This window comes from Chiloscyllium plagiosum, chromosome 36, assembly GCF_004010195.1.
Source record: "Chiloscyllium plagiosum isolate BGI_BamShark_2017 chromosome 36, ASM401019v2, whole genome shotgun sequence".
Lineage (NCBI taxonomy): Eukaryota > Metazoa > Chordata > Chondrichthyes > Orectolobiformes > Hemiscylliidae > Chiloscyllium > Chiloscyllium plagiosum.
This window is the reverse complement of record NC_057745.1, coordinates 4,492,733-4,514,341: the sequence shown is the minus strand read 5'-3', so window position 1 is coordinate 4,514,341 and position 21,609 is coordinate 4,492,733. Positions and strand designations below refer to the sequence as shown.

Here is a 21,609-nt window from a genome sequence, read left to right as displayed (position 1 = left end):
ATTCCTGGTTTATTAATCACATTTAAACTCTATCGTCCACTATGTTGGGTTTGACTCCAAGCTCTCAGAAAGTTAGCTGGGTCTCTGGATTACTACTTCAATCATATTATCTAAAGCCTTTGTAACCACCTTTGTTACCTCCAACCTGATTATTTCAGCACTTTCCTTCCCCCCTCCTTCCATTCTTTGTCTTCCAAAAACTTTAAAGCCCTATTAAATGTTATATTCCAAAAGATAATTGTACTTAAACAGAATTCAAGTCCACACTTTTATGTGAAAGCTTTATTTCAGTTAGCCACACTCCATAAAACACACCCTACTGATTACTAGTTCCCCATATTTATGCAACCAATTCAAAGCCAATTAACTCTTAATTAATTTATCCATCACTTGTTCATTCATTCCATTATGTCTCAGGCACTTCTTTAGACCATATTAGATGGGAACAGATTATTTTCATTTTTAGATAAACCAAATGAAAATAATTCTAAAAATTAGCAAAATATACAAAATGACAAACAATTATATTCTCAGCTTTCCCTTTACTGTGTAAAGTTCCAAGTGTCCTGCTTCCAGTGTGTCCAACAGTTTCTGGAACTTGCTTCTGCATTTATGAACCAATTAGACAGCCAATTATTGGTCTCCACCCATTTCAATTTGGAGATACACCATCAGTTTTAAAACTGTAACATTGATATTATGTCTTTTCTCATTCATGCATTCTGTAAAGTGTATGTTATCCCATAGTGACTTAACATTAATGTAGCACCCAATGGGTCTTGTTGCTGAAGTTTCATTTTAGAATTTACTTAGAAAATGCCATATCCACTGCCTCACCAAGATTGAGAGTCTCTGCCTCTAATGAACTCTTTCATAATCTTCTAATATTTTTAGCTTCCCAAATTAAAGGGTAACATTTACTTGCTCTTTCCACAAGGGAAAATGCAAACCCTCATGTACCTGAGAATCCATTGCAGAGAATTGCATAAGAAGCATCACTAGAAACACATTTCATGTTTCTTGCATCTCCCAACGATAAAAATGTCAAATTATAATGATCAAGTCTTAATTTTTTTAATGTTTTGTTGGCCTGAATAATATCTTTCATTTTGGGACTTTTCATCTTGTACTCAACTCTAATATTTAGAGTGGCATCTGGCTTTGTTCGGGTGCCCTGTTAATGCAGCAGTCCAATTAGACTTTGCAGTTCCTCCATTTCAGTTTTGAAAGCAGCTGTATCTATTTGTGAAGTTCTACTTTGACTAACAGCAATAAGGGTAACATTTTCTAAATACATTTGCTCATGCAAAGTGATAGTTGATCCATTCCCCTTGATTTTTAATCCAATGTACTTAAAAGCCCTAGAAGCCATCATTTGGGCCATATGCACATTTATTTAACTTCCTGAGTTATTACATTGCCCTTAATGGGCTCTGCATATAAATTGAACAATTGGAAACAGCAGTAATTTACATGTGGTGGTTAACTGATGAAAGATACTACTGGTGATTTGGTGGTAGGAAAAGCTGTTCGGTTGTGTGTGATGGCACTTGCAGATACAGAAGAAACAAAAAAACTTCCAGGGTGTCCCCACTGCTTCTGTTGCCTCTTTTAGAAGATGAAGAAATATTCCTCCTTAAGCTGATTTCTCTGCAGAAATGCAACTTTGTCAATTGCTCTACACTCCTAAGCATTTGTTACTAAAAAGACAAAAACTAAATTCAAAATTGCTTTTCCTAAGCAATTATATCCTTATTCTGTTCCTCAAATTTTTCTTCAAACCCTCATGTCACTAACCTAGCAGTAACCTTAAGTACCTTATGTGTGTGTGCCTGCATGAGGAAGAGTGAGAGAGTGTGTGGGTGTGAGAGAGTGAAAGCACGCAATCTGTGGGCAGTCAACATTTTTATAACTCATGTGACATTTTATAAATTCCTACTTTGGAAATAGAACCAGTCTGAATCAAGATTGCAATACAAAAAGACTCTAACCTCACATCTTTAAGGCATTGTCTGAGCTGAGATGACACTTTTGTTTATCAAACCTTAAGTTATTGGGTATGTGACTTGAAAGAAGTTCTGGGATTTACATATAAATGAATCAAAAGCTGCAACCCATTCTAAAAGATGAAAGACTTAACAGCAATTTAGATTTGTTCAATATATTGCACAAGTTGTATGACATTGACCTTTTGCTATAAATTCTGTGTCCTATGATCCTACTCCACGAGCTACCTGATGAAGCTGTTTGTATTTCCAAATAAAACTGTTGGGACTATAACCGGGTGTTGTGTGATTTTTTTTAACTTTCAGAAGTTAACGGGCCCTGGAGGCATATTGGAAGAGTAGGACAAGTCTTAAACAAGGAATTAAGCGGGCTAAAAGAGGTCATGAAATAGCTTAAGCAAGCAGAATTAAGGAAAATCCCAAAGCATTTTATTCTTACATAAGAAGCAAGCGGGTAACTAGAAAAAGGATTGGTCCACTAAAAGATAATGAAGGAAGGCTGTGTGCTGAACCTGAGAGAATGAGTGAGATTCTGAATGATTACTTTGCATCAGTGTTTGCCGAGGAGAGGAACATGATGAATCTTGAGATTAGAGATAGACGTTTGATTAGTCTGGATCACGTTGGCATAAGTTGGGAAGATGTGTTGGGTATGCTAGAGGTTATTCAGGTGGACTAATCCCCAGGATTGGATGGGATCTATCTCAGGCTGCTGAGCGAGGTGACAGAGGAAATAGCTGGGGCCCTGACAGATATCTTTGTGGCATCCTTAAATATAGGTGAGGTGCCGGAGGACTGGAAGGTTGCTCTTGTTGTACCCCTGTAGTAGGGATATTCCGGGTAACTACAGACCAGTGATCCTGACGTTGGTCGTGGGGAAGTTGCTGGAGAGGGTACTGAGAGATAGGATCTATTTATATTTAGAAAAGAATGAGCTTATCAGTGATAGGCAACATGGTTTTTTTGCAGGGGAGATCGTGCCTTACCAACTTAATAGAGTTCTTTGAGGAAGTGACCAAGTTGTTAGGTGAAGGAAGGGCTGTTGATGTCATATACATGGACTTTAGTAAGGCGTTTGATAAGGTTCCCCATTGTAGACTAATTGAGAAAGTGAAGTCACATGGTGTGCAGGGTGTTCTAGCTAAGTGGTTGAGCAACAGGAGACAGAGAATAGTAGTTGAAGGGAGTTTTTCGAAATGGAGAAAGGTGACCAGTGGTGTTCCACAGGGGTCAGTATTTGGGCCACTGTTGTTTGTAATATACATAAATGATCTAGAAGAGGGCACTGTTGGTATGATCAGCAAGTTTGCAGATGACACAAAGATTGGTGGAGTAGCAGAAAACATAAGGGACTGTCAGAGAATACAGGAGGATATAGATAGACTGGAGAGTTGGGCGGAAAAGTGGCAGATGGCTTTCGATCAAGACAAATATGAGGTGATGCATTTTGGCAAGTCTAATTCCAGAGCGAATTATACAATGAATGGAAGAGACTTGGGAAAAGTTGATGGGCAGAGAGATCTGGGAGTGCAGGTCCATTGTACCCTGAAGGTTGCTGCACAGATGGATAGAGTGGTCAAGAAGGTACATAGTACGCTTGCCTTCATTGGACGGGGTGTTGAGTATAAGAGCTGGCAGGTCATGTTAAAATCGTACAAGGCATTGGATCGGCCGCATTTAGAATATGTGTACATTTCTGGGCGCCACATTACCAAAAGGATGTGGACGCTTTGAACAGGGTGTAGAGAAGGTTTATGAGGATGTTGCTTGGTATGGAAGGTGTTAGCTATGAAGAGAGGTTGAGTAGGTTAGGTTTATTTTCACTAGAAAAAAGGAGATTGAGGGGGGACCTGATTGAGGTTGACAAAATCATGAGGGGTATAGACAGGGTGGATTGAGACAAGCTTTTTCTCAGGGTGAAGGATTCAATAACGAGAGGTCATGCTTTCAAGATGAGAAAGTTTAAGGGGGGTACACGCGGCAAGTGCTTCACACAGAGGGTGGTGGGTGTTTGGAACGCATTGCCAGCAGAGGTGGTAGGGGCAGGCACGGTAGATTCATTTAAGATGTTTTTGGACAGATGCATGTGTAGGTGGGGAGCAGAGGGATACAAATGCTGAGGAATTGACTGACAGGTTTAGACAGTACATTTGGATTGGCTCAGGCTTGGAGGGCAGAAGGGCCTGTTCCTGGGCTGTAAATTTTCTTTGTTTCTTCTTTGTCCACCCTAGTCTGACCCTGGCACCTCCACATCATCCCTTTTGAAACAGTGGCGTCACATTTGCTGTTCTCCAATCTGCTGGAACTGCCCCAGACTTCAATGAATTTTAGAAAATTACCACAAGTGCACTTGCTTTTTCTCCTGCCTTCTCTTTTAGCACCCTGTGATGCATTCTATCAGGGCCAGGAGACTTGTCTATCCTTAGCTCAATTAGCTTGCCCAACACTACCTCTTTTGTGGTAATGATTGTTTCCAGGTCCTCACCTACCTTTGTCTCTTTGTCAATTACAGGCATGTTACTTGTGTCCTCTGCTGTGACGGCTGACGCAAGATATCTATTCAATGCTGTGGCCATTTCCTCTTATCCCATTATTAAAGCCCCGCTCTCATCCTCTAAAGGACCAATGTTTACTTTAGCCACATTTTCTGTTTGATATATTTATACAAACATTTGCTATCTGTCTTTATATTCTGAGCTAGTTTTTTTTCTCTTAATCTTTTTTACTTTTCTTTATAGCTCTTTTTGTGGCTTTCTGTTGACCTTTAAAGCTTACCCAATCTTCTAGTTTCCTGCTGATCTTGGCCCCTTTGTATGCCTTCTCTTTCAATTTGGTAGCTTCCTTTATTTTCTTGGGCACCCATGGCAAATTACCCTTTTTCCTACATGCCTTCCTTTTCACTGGAATATACTTTTGCTGAGTGCTTTGAAAAATTGCTTTGAAAAGTCATCCACTGTTTGTCAACTGTCCCACCATAAAGTCTTTGCTTCCAGTCTACTTTTGCCAAATCCTCACTCATCCTCTTGTAGTCTCCCTTGTTAAAGCGCAGGACCCTGGTATTGGATTTTATCTTTGCACTTTACATTTGTATTCTAAATTCAACCACACTATAATTGCTCCCTCCAAGAGGATCCCTAACTATGACATCATTAATTATTCCTGTCTAATCACACAGACCAAATCTAGGATAGGTTGCTCCCTCATCAGTTTCATTACATACTGTTCAAAAAAACTAACATGGATATGTTCAGTGAATTCTTCCTCAAGGCTACACTGACCGACCTGGTTTAGCCAATCGACCTGTAAATTAAAATCCCCCGTGTTAATTATCATACCATTTTTACAGGCATTATTTCTTCATTTATTGCCCATTCCCATGTGATATTATTATTTGGTGGCCTAAAGACTACACCAATCAGTGATGTTTTCTTTTTAGAACTTCCAATTTCCACCCAAATGAATTCAACCTTATTCTCCATAGAAACCTTATCATCTCTCACCACCGACCTGATGTTGTCCTTAAGTATCAGAGCTACACCACCTCCCTTACCTTCCTGTTTGTCCTTCCAAATAGTCTGATATCCATGGATATTTAACTCCCAGTCATGACCATCCTGCAACCATGTCTCCGCAATGGCTACTAAATCATATTCATTCACGATGTTTTGAGCCATTAGCTCATCTACCTTGTTACAAATGCTACAAGCATTCAGGTAAAGTGCCCTTATGATAGTTTTTGTGCCGTCATTATGAATTCCAACATCTCCAATAATATCTCCTGAGCTATTCTTCCTTTTACTTCTTTCATAATCTGCCATGTATTTAGTCGCTCCTGCACACACGCTAACCTGCTGCTTTCCTTTTTATTTACCACCATACATCCTGTTGTTTTCCCCTTCCCTTCCCCCCGACTCATTAGTTTAAAGTCCTCGTGACCATCCCATGTGTCCTTTTCGCTGCAACACCAGTTCCAGATCAGTTCAAGTGAAAACCATTCCATCGGTACAGATCCCTCTGATGGGACCTGTTCCTTAATTTTGTTCCTAGTGCTTGATAATCCCCACACAGGTCATCCTTCCTAGCCTTGCCTATGTTATTGATCCCAACATGGACCACAACAACTGGATCCTCGCCCTCCCGCTCCAATCTCCTTTCAAGCCAGTCATGCCAACATACCACACGAGTCTCATGATTCTGGTTACAAAAGATACTATTTATCCCTCTAATTATACTATCCCTTGCAATTACCCCTTGACTTTTTGCTCCCCCCTTTTGAATGGCCTTCTACACCACAGTGCAATGGTCAGCTGGCTCATTCTCCTTGCAGCCCTTTTCCTCATCAACACAGGGAGCAAGTACCCCATACAAGGTACCTGGACAAGGTCAAGAGATGAGCTTCCTGCGTTCCTGAATTCAGGATCCCCCTACCAGCTTCACTTGCAGTCACACCATGATATTCCTGATCCCGATTGAATTTGAACTACTTAATCTACCAGGTGTGACCACCTCCTGAAACAAAGCCTCCAGATACATCTCCCCCTCCTGGGATGTGCCACAATGTTTGAAGCTGAGATTCCAGATCATCAATTTTGAGCCAGAGTTCCTTAACTTTGTACTGATATTTTTTTACTTAGTGCCTCGGTAGCATTTCAATCTTCTACATTCAGTAGAAGTGCATCGACTGTCCAACATTGCATAATTGAAAGACACCAGTACATTCTTCACTTGACAGAAATTTTTCTGTGACCAATAAAATGCCCTCTCTTTGACCTGTGTCACCATCTTTCCCTGAATCCATAACTTCATGCTTAGTTTCAAATACTTTATCACATTTGGGACAATTCATGGTGTAGTGATACTTTGAATCACACCCAAACATCAAACTGCTACACCGTGAGCATTTTTAACACCTACTGTAAATGTCAAATTCTCTTGATTTGCAAAATTATCAACTGCATTTCTGTCCTCGTTTCCATAAGTTGTAGTTCTCCTTTTTTACTGTTGCCTGTGACCTATGTTTAGTCAGTCTCACCAATTTATTAACATTGTATTCCTGGTCATATTGCCGATTGCCTCTTTGTGCTATCACTGCTGCTGAGAAAAAATGCTTTCCTGGGAAGGTTTTCAATGCTTCTGACATTTTCCCGAGTGTATGATTATCTGAAAATTTAAGTCCCATTAAAACTAGGTGTCTGTCCATTTTTGATACTTTGGCATTGGTTATTAACTTTATTACGTTAAATGCCAACACAGAGTGGGGAATTTCCAAATGATATTTTTGTAGTAGTGTATAAAACCACTTTGCATTTTTCTGTCCAAATGTTTCAAAATCACATCTCAACAGTCACCAGAATATCCATTTGATAAATTTTATCCATTATAGTTTTCAGTCTGTCTGACTCTCAACCTTACTCACATTATTAGACCAATTTGTTGCTCGTCTTGTTTCTATGTGGTAATGAAAGTGCTAAGGCCATATGCTCCTTCCTCTTTGGTAAGGAAGTAATCCAAGGTCCACACAGTAACTTTATCATTCTGCTGGTCACAAGATTTATTTTCAGAAAACAAGAGTCAGTAATCATACATCCTTAACTTTACATTTTGAATCAACCATCCTCTGCCACAATGTCATATTTCAAAAGATAACAGTGTTCAAAGAGTTCAAGTCCACACTTTTCTGTAAGAGCTTTATTTAAGTTCATCGCACTCTATAAAACACTCTCCCAATTACTAGCTCTCCATATTTATATAACCAATTCGAAATCAATTAACTCTCAATTAATATATGTATTATATGTTGCTTCATTCTATTAAGTCTCTGGCAATCCTTCAGACCACATTTGATGATAACATTACATATCCAACACCTCCAACCTAACACACCCAACCTCCATATTAAAAATTCTATTCTGACTGAGCTTACTAGTTCTCTATCTTGCAGTCTATTTAATAATTCATCTAAAAATACCTTCATGGACACTTCACCCACTCAATCTTCGCTAGCTTTATGTACCTCCTCCACTCTAAAGTCTTCTTTAAATCTCTCCTTTTCGTTCAACCCACCAATGGCTCTTAGCCTTCAGCCACTTTAGTCAAATACATAGAATACTCTTTCAAAATGTTATACTTTTGTTACTCAGTCTCTGACTTAAGATATTCTCAGAGCTCTTCTTGTTGACTAATCTTGTTACCCCTCCTATTAGAAAAACGTGAGGACTGCAGATGCTGGAGATCAGAGCTGAAAATGTGTTGCTGGAAAAGCGCAGCAGGTCAGGCAGCATCCAAGGAGCAGGAGAATCGACGTTTCGGGCATGACCCCTCCTATTGTCATTCTTTCTGATTTGACATGTATATATAAATACAAGATATTGTTATGAAATGAATTTGAGCTCTTTCTAAAACAGAAACGGCCGTATATGAAGGTTATATCATTCTGAACACAGGGATTTGTTTACCCAAAGTGCATGGGTTGAAGCGGGTGTGGAAGAAACAAAAAAAAGGTATACTCAATCTCAATCATTTATACATTGTTTATTAGATTAGATTAGATTACAGATTAGATTAGATTAGATTACAGTGTGGAAACAGGCCCTTCGGCCCAACAAGTCCACACCGACCCGCCGAAGCGAAACCCACCCACACCCCTACATTTACCCCTTACCTAACACTACGGGCAATTTAGTATGGCCAATTCACCTAACCTGCACATCTTTGGACTGTGGGAGGAAACCGGAGCACCCGGAGGAAACCCACGCAGACACGGGGAGAACGTGCAAACTCCACACAGTCAGTCGCCTGAGTCGGGAATTGAACGCCGGTCTCTGGCGCTGCGAGGCAGCAGTGCTAACCACTGTGCCACCGTGCCGCCCACTATAATGAGTCACTCAGTAGAAAGAGAACAGGGCTAATTAGTCATCTGGTGATGGCACACTCAGGAACTGAGGGCAGAGCAAGAAAATAAAATACTCGTCCATGTTTTCCCTCCTAAGCACCACCAACCTTGCTTAGATATGGCTTTAGTCACTCCCCATTTCTCAACAAAAAGGCACTCCTGTTTCTAACCAAAGAGACACATACAGTGCCTCACCAAAGAGTGTTATGAGGTACTTTACTGCAGGTGGCATTAGTACTGTGTCTATTTTGACCAGATATCCACACACAATTTCTAAAAGCAATGATGAATAGTGAGCAAGAGCAAGAAACCTGATGGATTTGTTTTCTGTTTGCAATACAAGGGCACCGAGTCCAAATTATGCATTCAAAATCAATGTTTTAGATAAACTAGCAATAAAAAAAACATTTTTATTTCATGATAATTTTGGTTTTGTCCTATTTTCAACAATTTTCCTCTTCATGCCTTGATTTATTAAAAGTGAATTTGTCGCTATTTTCCTCCTTCCTGTTTTCTACATAGCCTAGTATTTTTCATAGGTCACATGCACAACAGGTACCGCAGACTGACTTAGGAACACTTTGCCTGAAAGCAGAAAAAGTTTTATTTCTTTTGAAGCTGTGAAAGTTCATATAATGACTATAATTTTTTAATCATATCACTTTCTGTCCCTCATTAAAATGTACATCACAAAAATTTAACCACCTTTTAATATAAAAAATTAAAAACGGTAACCTATTTTGTAACTCTAATTGCTTCAATGAAAATAAGACAAGAATTCACAGCTGTGTGATTAAATCATGGGAAATATTCCCTACTTTGTATAACAAGAGACCCCCTGCTTGTCAGAGTTTGAAGAGCCAAGGTTTTCAGATGACATTTCAATAACTGGAACACAGCATTACAAATCCATTCCCAACTTTACTGAAACAATTATTGAAATTATTACCTTCAGGCCATGTATGTTCCGTTTCCCAGGTGGCTTGCAGGCTGAAACAGTAATTGACTAAATTGCAGAACACATCAGGGCCATTTACAAATTTGTTAAAAATGAATCATATGAAAGAAATGAGACTGACACCAAAATTAACAGCTGAAAATGATGGAAAAGGGGCTCAAAAGCCTGTACAGGGAATTTTTAAAGAGTGATCCCATCTTGCAAAACTAAACGCTGAAAAAAAAATATATGAAAAAGATATAAAATATGAAAGGCAAATAAAGATTAACAGATTATAAATTTAAGGAGCAAGAGTCAGACCATTTAAACCCTCTTTTCCAACATTTTGAACGTAGATTAAGCTAACATGTGAGCAAATAACATACTTAACTATAGAATCCACTGTCAAGGTTGATAAATTAGAAACATCAAGATTAATATTTAAATTTTTTTTAAGTTTGTTTTGCTTATGCAGGTGAATGGAGCTGTTCATCAGTTACATTTCACAGGCAACAAAACAGTCAATAAAACATTGTCAAGAATTGCGCAATCTATTCTAGTGCTTTGGTTAAAAGCTATTTTAAATAGATATTCCAATGGCCAAATATTTTAGGGAGGGGAGGAAGGGTGTGACTCATTTGAATAACTGAAGTCTAAGTGAAGATGTACCCATTAAACCATAGTATTACAACAAAATTGTAATTTCCAGTGTTACATGTTGAGTTCAACTGAATCTGCAAGATGTAGCAACCTTTCTGAAACAATTACACCAATGGAGTCATTACTCATTGTTTAATCAATGTAATTTAAGGGAAAAGAATCAGAAATAAACTACTACTGAAAGATTCTTGATAAACTACTACCATGATTCTTGGTAGAAAGAATACCAAGCAATAGACTTTTTAAGAATAGTCAAAGCAACGTTTATTTAACTGGAAAAAACTGCAAACTTGATTGATTGTGTCACCAAAACAAACTATATTTTCTGCACCTTCTCCAAGATGATGGTATGCCATGAGATTGAAGCAAATAAACTAAAATAGCCAATGTAAAATGCAGCAAAGTTTAATTATAAATAAATATTACTAGCTCACTACGTTTTGAACTCACATATAAAGATAACCTTGTTTCATATTCATATATAAAGATAACAGGTCAGTTTTTGGTCTGTTCCATTAGTTTATGTGGACCAGTTCTGTTGTCATAATAACACAACAGGGTCAGTGCCCATAGTTAGTGGTTGAACACTTGCCACAACTTATGTCCTTGGTCACCATCCAGTCACTGCTATTGCTAATGTACATGTGGCCAGCAAGCAACACCAAGATTTGGCTCTCTAATGAAACTGACCACAAGAATACTAACCACTTGGGCAAGGTACCCCACCACCCATTTTATGGGAGAAATAACTGGCAGAGACATTGAAAGAAAATATGGTGCATTAATAAGAAAGCAAACTACTTCTGATGTTGCAAATCTGAAATATGAACGAAAAGGGGTCAGGTAAAATCTGTGGATAGAAACAGCATTAACCCTCTATCCTAACCTCATAACCCCAAAATGGATTTTAATATTTCTTGATCGAGGCACTGAGAAAGCATGCTGTATGCAAACAGACTTCTCAATCTTGGGACAGGATCACACATGGACAATCAGTTCTAATGATGAGTTAAAAATATAGAATTAATATTTAAAGGCCATTGCCTCACCTAATCCAGCACAAGAGACCATAATCTTAAACTTAAAGCTCAATCATTCAAGAGTCTAAACAAGTAGCATTTTATCACAATAAATGATAGCTAACATCTGGAAAATCCTTCCAAAAGGGTAAAAGGAAATAGAACAATTGAAATATTCTAAATTGAGGTAGATGAATTTCTTGAGAGACAATGGCATATGGAGAAACAGTGGTGAATGGTGTTGAAGTGCAGATCAGTTTTGATCTAATTAAATAGTGAAAGAGACTTGAGAGGCTGAATGGCATACCCATTTCAATATATAATTTTCAACAAGATATAGACCAATATTTAGTACTGTTCATCAAATATATCAATAAATATATTTTCAGTGCTTTGTCAACAAAACTGATAAACTGACAAAATACATTTAGTTCGGTGGCTAGTTAAATTTTAGTTTTTGAGTCATTTCACCATTATTTTAAACAATGACCATCACCATAAGCCAACTTGCAAATAGCAGAACAATCCAATTAATTACATTGAATACAGAAGAATATTTATGTCTAAGGGAATAAATTTGAAATGCAGAAGCTGCATCAAAGTAGAAGTTCACAACAGTATGTTAAGATAAAGCTGAAAATCTCAATACTGTTGAAATCTTTTAAGACACCTGGATTCCAAGATTAGAGTCTTCTATTCATTTTCATCTGGGTATGTAATAAACACAAAAATAGACTTTACCCCTAACCCTACTGTGTAATAGCAAAATGCAATTTAGTGATTCAGAACAACTAACAGTGCTGCTTTAATTTCATTTTTTAAATCACCTGGCCATTGTGATAGTATCTTAAAAATAAGCCAACTGAGCTCCTCACACAATTAAAGGAAAATATGTGAATTGCACCTAACTCATCAGGGTGTCTAGATGACATGAAAGCAAAATGGGCAATTTAGAATAGTCAGCAAGAAAAATATTCTAGTTTTTAAATCCTTCCGATACAGTATGGTCATTACATAAAAAATATGTTTTATACTTCATTATGTTCCTTTATTTGCTAGAAATTGGCATGGCTGGCATCAAGGATAAAACATACAAGTGTCATCATATCGTATCTGCTTACAATATTGCATCCATGCATAAACATCAAAGATAATAATTCAGCTTAACTATTAAAGATGTTTTAAGAGAGAACAAGATAAACAAAGATGCAGACTTTTTGGCAACTTCTTTTACTTTAAATGTGTAGATGTAAAGTCAACCTTCTTACCTCGTGGATATATCTGCAGTGGTTCAATCATTTCTCCATTGACTTGCTGCTCTGTTACAGTGGTATAATACTGTAAAAGCAAGCAGAAAGACAAATACATTCACCCAAGTTTAAATAAAATGTAATTACTTAGTCTTTCAAACTTGCATAGAAATAAACTCAATAGACAACTTAATATTTTCATGTACCTATTATGACCTCCACTCATGATGCACCTTTAATGATGCTGAAAATATTACAATAGAAACAGAAACATTGACATGGTAACAGACTTTATTCGGACAGCAGAATATGTGATCATGATAATGAACACTAACATTTTTTGACACTGAATAAGAGGACTGGGGAAGCAAGTTCCAGATAGTTGGAGAAAATTGCTTAAAGGCTCTACTGCTGTACAGTTAGTCAAGATAATCAAAACGTCAGGGTCACGAGATTAAGGTTGCAGCTAGGGAGACAAAAGCTGAAAGGAATGATAGAAATAGGGTGGACTGAGACCAAAGGACAATTTGAGGATAACAAGACAAAGTTCAAATTCAACTTGTTAAGATTCGTGGAACAAATGTAAGGACATGCCCAGGGTGATTAATTGGTTGCAAAACCAGAGATTATTTGAATAACTGAGTTTTAGATAATTTATGAGTTTATGAAGCGTTAAGGTTGGGAAGCCAGCAAGGGGGCCAGTGAAGAAATTTCAAGTCAGTGCAAGAAAATAATTGGTAAGGTTTAGTGGGAATGAGTGAGGGGAAAATAGCATTCTTGTAGAGATGGGACTATGAAATCTTGATAGTAGACAGGACATAAGATTTTCAGCTTAGCTGCAAGTGAAGGAAATTGCTACTGTTTTCCACGTTCTGGGCAGGTCTAATGAGTAAATGCAGAGGGAACTGTAATCAGTGACATAGGGATTTTTTTTCGGTATTCAGTTCGAAATTTTGATATCAAAGAGGCAGTCTAACAACAGAGATAATTTTAAGGTCATGAGATGTGAAGAGCAGGGTATCATATACATAAATATGGAAGTTGATCCAACACCTGCTGGTGATCTCAACAAGAAGCAGTGTATAAATGAGAAACAGAACATAGCCTACACTGATTCTTAGAGACTCTGGAGGGGATCGTGTAGCAATTTGAAGAGATGCCATTGCCGCAGATATGGTGAGTGTTTTGACTAGTAAGATTTGAACCAAACAATTGTCTGTCCTCTTTTGTCCAGAATTATGTTAGCTTTATCAAACATTGCAAAATGTATGATAAGGGATAATGCCCAAGGTAGCAGTCACAAAGAAAGCCATTATGCAGTTAGGTAGGGTAACTCAAACACTGAGCAGGCAAACTTGAATTTATACTTGAAGGATTTAAATTGTTTTTTTAAATTATAATTAAATTATTTTTTGTCAATAGCATCATGTTTTGAACACTATACAAAGAAAAAGGAGATTAGAGATGGGATGGCAAATGAAGAGAATGGATAGGTGGATTATGGGTAAAATTTTTGAGTTGAAACTTTATTGCTGGAACAGCACAGCAGGTCAGGCAGCATCCAGGGAACAGGAGATTCGACGTTTCGGGCACAGGCCCTTCTTCAGGAATGAGAAAATTTTTGAGGCAGGATAATGATAGCAATAAAAAGGATATTTATCAAAAATATTAATACTTTTTCTCTGTGATGCATTTCTATTATTTTCAGGTTTTTACGATTCTGTGGTTTCATTTTTAAAAGCAACAATTGTACTAATTGAAAATAACTATTGTTGAACCAGTTTGTTTCTTTGGCCATTGCATATATTAATTAAACAAGCAATGTTAATACAGAAAGGCAAAATTATCTAAATGGGGAGAAAATTCACAGTGTTTCAGTGCAGAGGGATCTGAGTGTCCTCATAATAAGAAAGGTAAACGGAATTTTGACATTTATTGCTAAAGGAATAGATTACAAAAGTAGGGAAGTGTTGCTTCAACAGTTAAAGGCATTAGAAATACCACACCAGGATACTGTGTACCGATTTGGTTCTTTTATTTGAGGAGGGATGTCGTTTCACTGGAGGCAGTTGAAAGGAGACACACTAGATTAATTCGAGAGGTGAGGGGTTTGTCGTATGAAGAAAGATTGAGCAGTTTAGGCCTATAGTGCCTGGAGTTTAGAAGAATTAGAGGAGATGTAATTGAGGTATACAATATGTTAAAGAGGATTGACAAAGTAGACGTACAAAGGATATTTTCTCTTGTGGGGCAAACTAGAATGAGAGATCATAGCTTTTGGATAAGGGGCAGCAGATTTAAGACAGAAATGAAAAGAAATTACTTCTCTCAAAGGGTTGGGAGTCTGTGGAATTCACTTCCACAGACAAGAGTCGGTGCCAGGACAATCAGTAAATTTAAGGAGCGAGACAGACTTTTAAATAGTAATGGGTTGAAGGGTTTTCGGGAGCAGCAGTAAAGTGGAGTTGAGGCTGAGATGAGATCAGCTGGGATCATATGTAATGATAGAGCAGACCGAAGGGCTGAATTACCTACTCCTGCTCCTAATTCTTATGTTCTTAGTGCTGCAATTCACATTAGCAAAATAAGCAAATTGGTACAGTTGTAGAATCCACTGATTTGTGGAGTCATTTGGATACCTGATCTCACAAAATTTAGATGTTGAGAACAAAATACTGCTATCTTCCAAGATAAAATCGAATCAATTATCACAATGATAATACTAATTATTATAAAAACAAAATTCAATTTAGTTAACATGAATTATGATAACGCATACATGAATTGTAAAACTAACACTCTAACAATTTATATATAATTTGACATGTGGTTAACAAAATTTGTTATGAGGTGCTTGAATTAGGAACAGGCAATAATAAAACATTGAGAGATCCAAATCCTGATCAACAACCAGCAACGCTGGCAGAAAGGGAAGGAAGAGGGATAGGACTTAATTTACAGCTCTTTCACCCTCCACCACTACCTTTGAGCCACTTCTGTATCCAAATGTCTGGTTCTCCCTGTATTCCATGAAATCTAACCTTGTTAACCAGTTTCCCACAGGGAACCTTGTCGAACGCTTTATTGAAGTCCATATCGATCATGTCTACCACTCTGCCCTCATCAATCCTCTTTGTTACTTCTTCAAAAAACTCAATCAAGTTTGTGAAACATGATTTCCCACGCACAAAGCCACGTTGACCATCCCAACTCAGTCTTTGCCTTTCCAAATATATGTACATCCTGTCCCTCAGGATTCCCTCCAACAATTTGCCCACCATCAACGTCAGGCTCACTGGTCTATAGTTCCCTAGTTTGTCCTTACCAACTTTCTTAAATAGTGGCACGTTAGCCAATCTCCAGTCTCCCGGCACCTCACCTGTGACTATCGATGATACAAATATCTCAGCAAGAGGCCCAGAGATCACTTCCCTAGCTTCCCACAGAGTTCTAGGGGACACCTGATCAGGTCCTGGGGATTTATCCACTTTTATGTGTTTCAAGACATCCAGCATTTCCTCCTCCGTAATATGGACATTTTTCAAGATGTCACAACCTATTTCCCTACATTCTATACCTTCCATGTCCATTTTCACAGTAAATACTGATGTAAAGTACTCATTTAGTATCTCCCCCAATCTCCTGTGGCTCCACACAAAGGCCACATTGCTGATCTTTGAGGGGATCTATTCTCTCCCTAGTTACCCTTTCGTCCTTAATGTATTTGTAAAAACCCTTTGGATTCTCTTTAACTCTATTTGCCAAAGCTATTTCATGTCCCCTTTTTGCCCTCCTGATTTCCCTCTTAAGTATCCTCCTGCAGCCTTTATACTCTTCTAAGGATTCACTCGATCTATTCTGTCTATACCTGACATATGCTTCCTTCTTTTTCTTCACCAAATCCTCAATTTCTCTAGTCATCCAGTATTTCCTATACCTACAAGCCTTTCCTTTTACCCTAACAGGAATATACTTTCTCTGGATTCTCGTTATCTCATTCCTGAAAGCTTTCCATTTTCCAGCCATCCCTTTGCCTGCAAACATCTGCCTCCAATCAGCTTTTGAAAGTTCTTGCCTAATACTGTCAAAATTGGCCTTTCTCCAATTTAGAACTTCAACTTTTCGATCTGGTCTATCATTTTCCATAACTATTCTAAAATTAATAGAATTATGGTCGCTGGCCCCAAAGTGCTCATCCACTGACACCTCAGTCACCTGCTCTGCCTTATTTCCCAAGTGTAGGTCAGATTTTGCACTTTCCCTGTCCACATACTGAATCAGAAAATTGTCTTGCACGCACTTAACAAATTCCTCTCCATCTAAACCCTTAACACTATGGCAGTCCCAGTCAATGTTTGAAAATTAAAATCCCCTACCATAACCATCCTATTATTTTTACAGATAATTGAGATCTCCTTATAAATTTGTTTTTCAATTTCCCTCTGACTATTCGGGGGTCTATAATACAATCCCAATAAGGTTATCATCCCTTTCTTATTTCTCAGTTCCACCCAACTAACTTCCCTGGATGTATTTCTGGGATTATTCTCCCTCAGTCCAGCTGTAATACTATCCATTATCAAAAATGCCACACCCCCTCCTATCTTGCCTCCCTTTCTGACCTTCCTATAGCATTTGTATCCTGGAACATTAAGCTGCCAGTCCTGTCTATCCCTTAGTCACGTTTCTATGATTGCTATGATATCCCAGTCCCATGTTCCTAACCATGCCCTGAGTTAATTTGCCTCCCTGTTAGGCCTCTTGCATTTAAATAAATGCAGTTTAATTTATCAGTCCCACCTTGTTCTCTTTGTCCCTGCCTGCCCTGACTGTTTGATTTACTTATTTTCTCAACTGTACCAGTCTCAGATTGATCTCTTTCCTCATTATCTCCCTGGGTCCCACTACCACCCCCCCCCCACTAGTTTAAATCCTCCCAAGCAGTTCTAGCAAATCTCCTTGCCAGTATATTAGTCCCCTTCCAATTTAGGTGCAATCCGTCCTTCTTGTACAGGTCACTTCTACCCCAAAAGAAATTCCAATGATCCAAAAATGTGAATCCTTCTCCTATCCACCAGCTCCTCAGCCGTACATTCATCTGCTCTATCCTCCTATATCTGCCCTCACTAGCTCATAGCAACGGGTGTAATCCAGATATTACTACTCTCGAGGACCTCCTTTTTAAATTCCTGCCTCTCTGTAATCTCTCTTCAGGATCTCAACCTTCTCTCTTCCTATGTCATTGGTTCCAATGTGTACAATGACCTCCTGCTCGCCCCGCTCCTCCATGAGAACATTTTGCACCCGCTCTGAGACATCCTTGTTCCTGGTCAATATCTCAATAAAACATATAATCAAGAAAGAACCCACTCTATTCACTATTGTAGACTTATAGCAAGGCCCCAAGGCCACACGTAAAACTATTCACTTATCTGCCTCTGTGCTGTGATCTCTCCCAAACAGGTTCCTCCAAGATCAGTTGTGAATCTCACTGTTTGTGTTAATTTTCCCAGATGCACTCCAATGTCCAACGATACATGAATTCAACAGCAAAGGGCAGTAACTGTTCAGATTCACTGCTGTGTCAGTTAGCAGTGTGGGTTTCTTTCTCTCTCTCTCTCTCTCCTGCACTGACCTCACCATGTATGCCTTTGTCTATTCCTTTCCCTTTTTCTCTTTTAAAAGTGCCACTGTTTTGACTTTGTTTTCCTCCAAAGTGCTAAAACAATGCAACAGCATATAAAACAGTAATTGTTGCTCCTGGGATTTGAGGAAATCACCTCCAACACCTAAAATACCTCAAAAACGTCATAGAGTAATACAACATGGAAACGAGCTCTTCGGCCCAACAAGTCCATGCTCATCATGGTGCCCACTCAACTAGTTCCAATTGCCTGCATTTGGTCCATATCCTTCTAAAGCCTTCCCATCCATGTACCTATCCAAATGTTTTTTTTTTAAATGTTGCTGTTGTACCTTTCTCAACCAATTTCTCTGACAGCCCATTCCATTTACATATCACTCTCTGCATGAAGAAGTTGCCCCTCGGGTCCTTCTTAAGTCTTTTCCCCTCACCTTAAACCTGTGCCCTCTAGATTTCAATTCACCATTCCTGGGAAAAAAAGACTATATGCATTCATCCTATCTATGCTCCTCGTGATTTTATATGTACCTCAGCCAGAATGGGTAGCAAATCTCACGCTATTAGCATTAATCAGATCTATATGCTAGTCACCTTGCCAAGTGAACTAACTGATCTCCCATAACAAATTAAAAAAAAACTTGTGCAGGGATTGAGACAGGTGGGGCTTGAACCCAGGCCTTCTGGCCCAGAGGTAGTGAAACTACCACTGTGCCACAAAACACAACATAACTGAATTAAATAAGAGCTTGTGATCTAAACAAGGGTTCAAAACTGCATGAACCACTTAGAAGTCGTGCTATGTGAAACTCAACATCATTTAAAACTTTTTTTTAAATGTTAGGAAATCATTTCATTCAACATTATGCCATTTGAGTCTAGTTTGATCAGTGATTATCATTCTGTTTTCGTGTGGCTGATACCAGTAGATGATGATTTTTAATGAAGGACCAACACTTATAATTCAATTAATTATTGCAAATTTCCTGAGAATTAATTTGCAGCTGATTATGAGGAAATGCTGTGGATGTAATGCAAATTCTTATTCCCACTAAAAACACTGATTGCTTTGGAAATTTCGAATATATAAATGATATGCGATTCCACTTTCAGCTTTCATTCATTAGTGCCTCAAGAAATCTAGTGGTCTTATAGAATAACATGTGCAAGATATCTTTAATCAACCTGTTCAGATGTGTTATGACACATCTCTGGAACCGGTGGGATTTGAACCCAGGTCTCATAATCTGCTGATGTCAGCATGCGTTGTGTAAATTTAAACAAATTATTTTCTTTCTCTCTTCAAGAAGTACTTGTTTCATGCACCGATATTCATTTAAGAATGACACAGATTTACTGTAAATTTATTGTACATACTTCGATTTCTACCTTTTCCTGTTCTTAAACCAACAGTCAACTAAAGTAGAACTCAGCTTTTTCATTTTAAGAAGTACTACCAAATTAACCGAACACCAAATGGACAAATTGCAAACACTGCCTATCAGGAGCAGTGTAACAAGAACAAGAAATCAAAAAGAGGAGAAAACAAGGAGTGGGTACTAAATCAAAATAGTGTTGGTGGGAAAGATAATGTACCCCTACCCTCTCAGTGGCCACTCAGCTTTGAGGCTACTAGTGGACACCACATGCTCCCAATCCGAGTACTCCCAAGCACAGAAGTAACTGCAGAAGACAGAGTGGCGAGCAGTCAGGTATTACAATCCACTGCACAACACACTGCCTGGACCTGTTGAAGGCTACTAAAGCTACATTTTTGACAAAATATATACATTAAATCACCAACAATTTACAAATTCACCTAATTAAACAATTACAGACACTTTCCACCAGGTGCAGAGTAACAGCAATGATACCAAACAAGAGGGGTGAAAGGCAGAACAAAGAAGGTGATTGAATCAGGGGAAATGTTGTATCCCAGGCCCCACAGTGCCAACAAATCTCTAAAAGCCTTGAGGAAACCTGAAGAGATTGTGTGCTTCATGTCCAAGGACATCCAGGTACGATAGAACCATGGAAGAGAGGCAAGCAGTAGGGAATAAAGACACCCTCCATGGCCTGCTGCCTGGACTTGATAGCTTCGAAGAATCAGTCCTTTGTAAATAAATTTAACTAATCGGGGCCACGGATGCTACCACTGAACCACAAGAATTCCTCTCAGCTCAAGAGCAGACACTTCCTAATCAACCTTCTGGTTGACGTTCTTGCATATTTGGGCGGCACGGTGGCACAGTGGTTAGCACTGCTGCCTCACAGCACCTGAGACCCGGGTTCAATTCCTGCCTCAGACAACTGACTGTGTGGAGTTTGCATGTTCTCCCCGTGTCTGCGGGGAGCTCCGGTTTCCTCCGGGTGCTCCGGTTTCCTCCCACAGTCCGAAGATGTGCAGGTCAGGGGAATTGGCCATGCTAAATTGCCCGTGGTGTTAGGTAAGGGGTAAATGTAGGGGCATGGGTGGGTTGCGCTTCGGCGGGTCGGTGTGGACTTGTTGGGTCGAAGGGCCTGTTTCCATGCTGTAATGTAATGTAATGTAATATTTCTGGTGCAAGTGGTACAAAGTCCAATGAGCATCACTTGCTCTCAATCAACACTTAGTCTGTTCTGCTTGAGCTTTAAAAGCAACCTGCATTTCTAACTCTGACAGTACTGCATTGTGTTATGTTTCCAGATGTAGAAGTTGACCTTTAGAGATCTTCCAAACATGACTACACTTCATGAGTATTCCCAGGTGGTCAATGTTGGCAGGCTACTTTGACTGCAGGGGCAGCAATTTTGAGCTCCATCCCATTTTTACTTACATTTAAAGTATAGGATACAATTTTCATGATTTTTATGATAAAGCCTATTATAGCAACTATTACACAATATTAGTTTCTATAGCTACCATGGCTACAAATGGGAAACTAATTTGAAATGTCCCACTGCTGTTTCTAGGCTGAATTAGTACTAGAACACAAATGGAAAAAGAACACAAAGCCAATATGCTTAATTGAACAGTATAATTTTTGGGTGGTGCCATTGACTCATCATCTCACATTGCTCTTACCACTAGCAACATCAGCAACAAGCTTATGACTACTGCTAATTCACTGTAGTTCAAAATACCCTCTTCAGACATTTTGGAAGGATAGCCTACAACTTAATGGTATTACTAATCATTTCTTCTTAGCTGAAATTAACAATGCA

At 38.7% G+C, this 21,609-nt stretch overlaps 1 protein-coding gene across 5 annotated transcripts in view; it reads right to left on the bottom strand.

Annotated features, from left to right (window-relative positions):
* Positions 1-21,609, bottom strand: part of map2k5 (mitogen-activated protein kinase kinase 5) — a 274,682-nt gene that overhangs the window by 193,106 nt on the left and 59,967 nt on the right. For all 5 annotated transcript variants that reach the window (XM_043677181.1, XM_043677180.1, XM_043677182.1 and 2 more), the window contains exons 4-5: positions 12,783-12,852; positions 9,848-9,888 (exon numbers count right to left, since the gene is read on the bottom strand). In XM_043677181.1, coding sequence (XP_043533116.1) covers positions 9,848-9,888; positions 12,783-12,852 — 111 coding nt within the window. The remainder of the gene's footprint in view (positions 1-9,847; positions 9,889-12,782; positions 12,853-21,609) is intronic.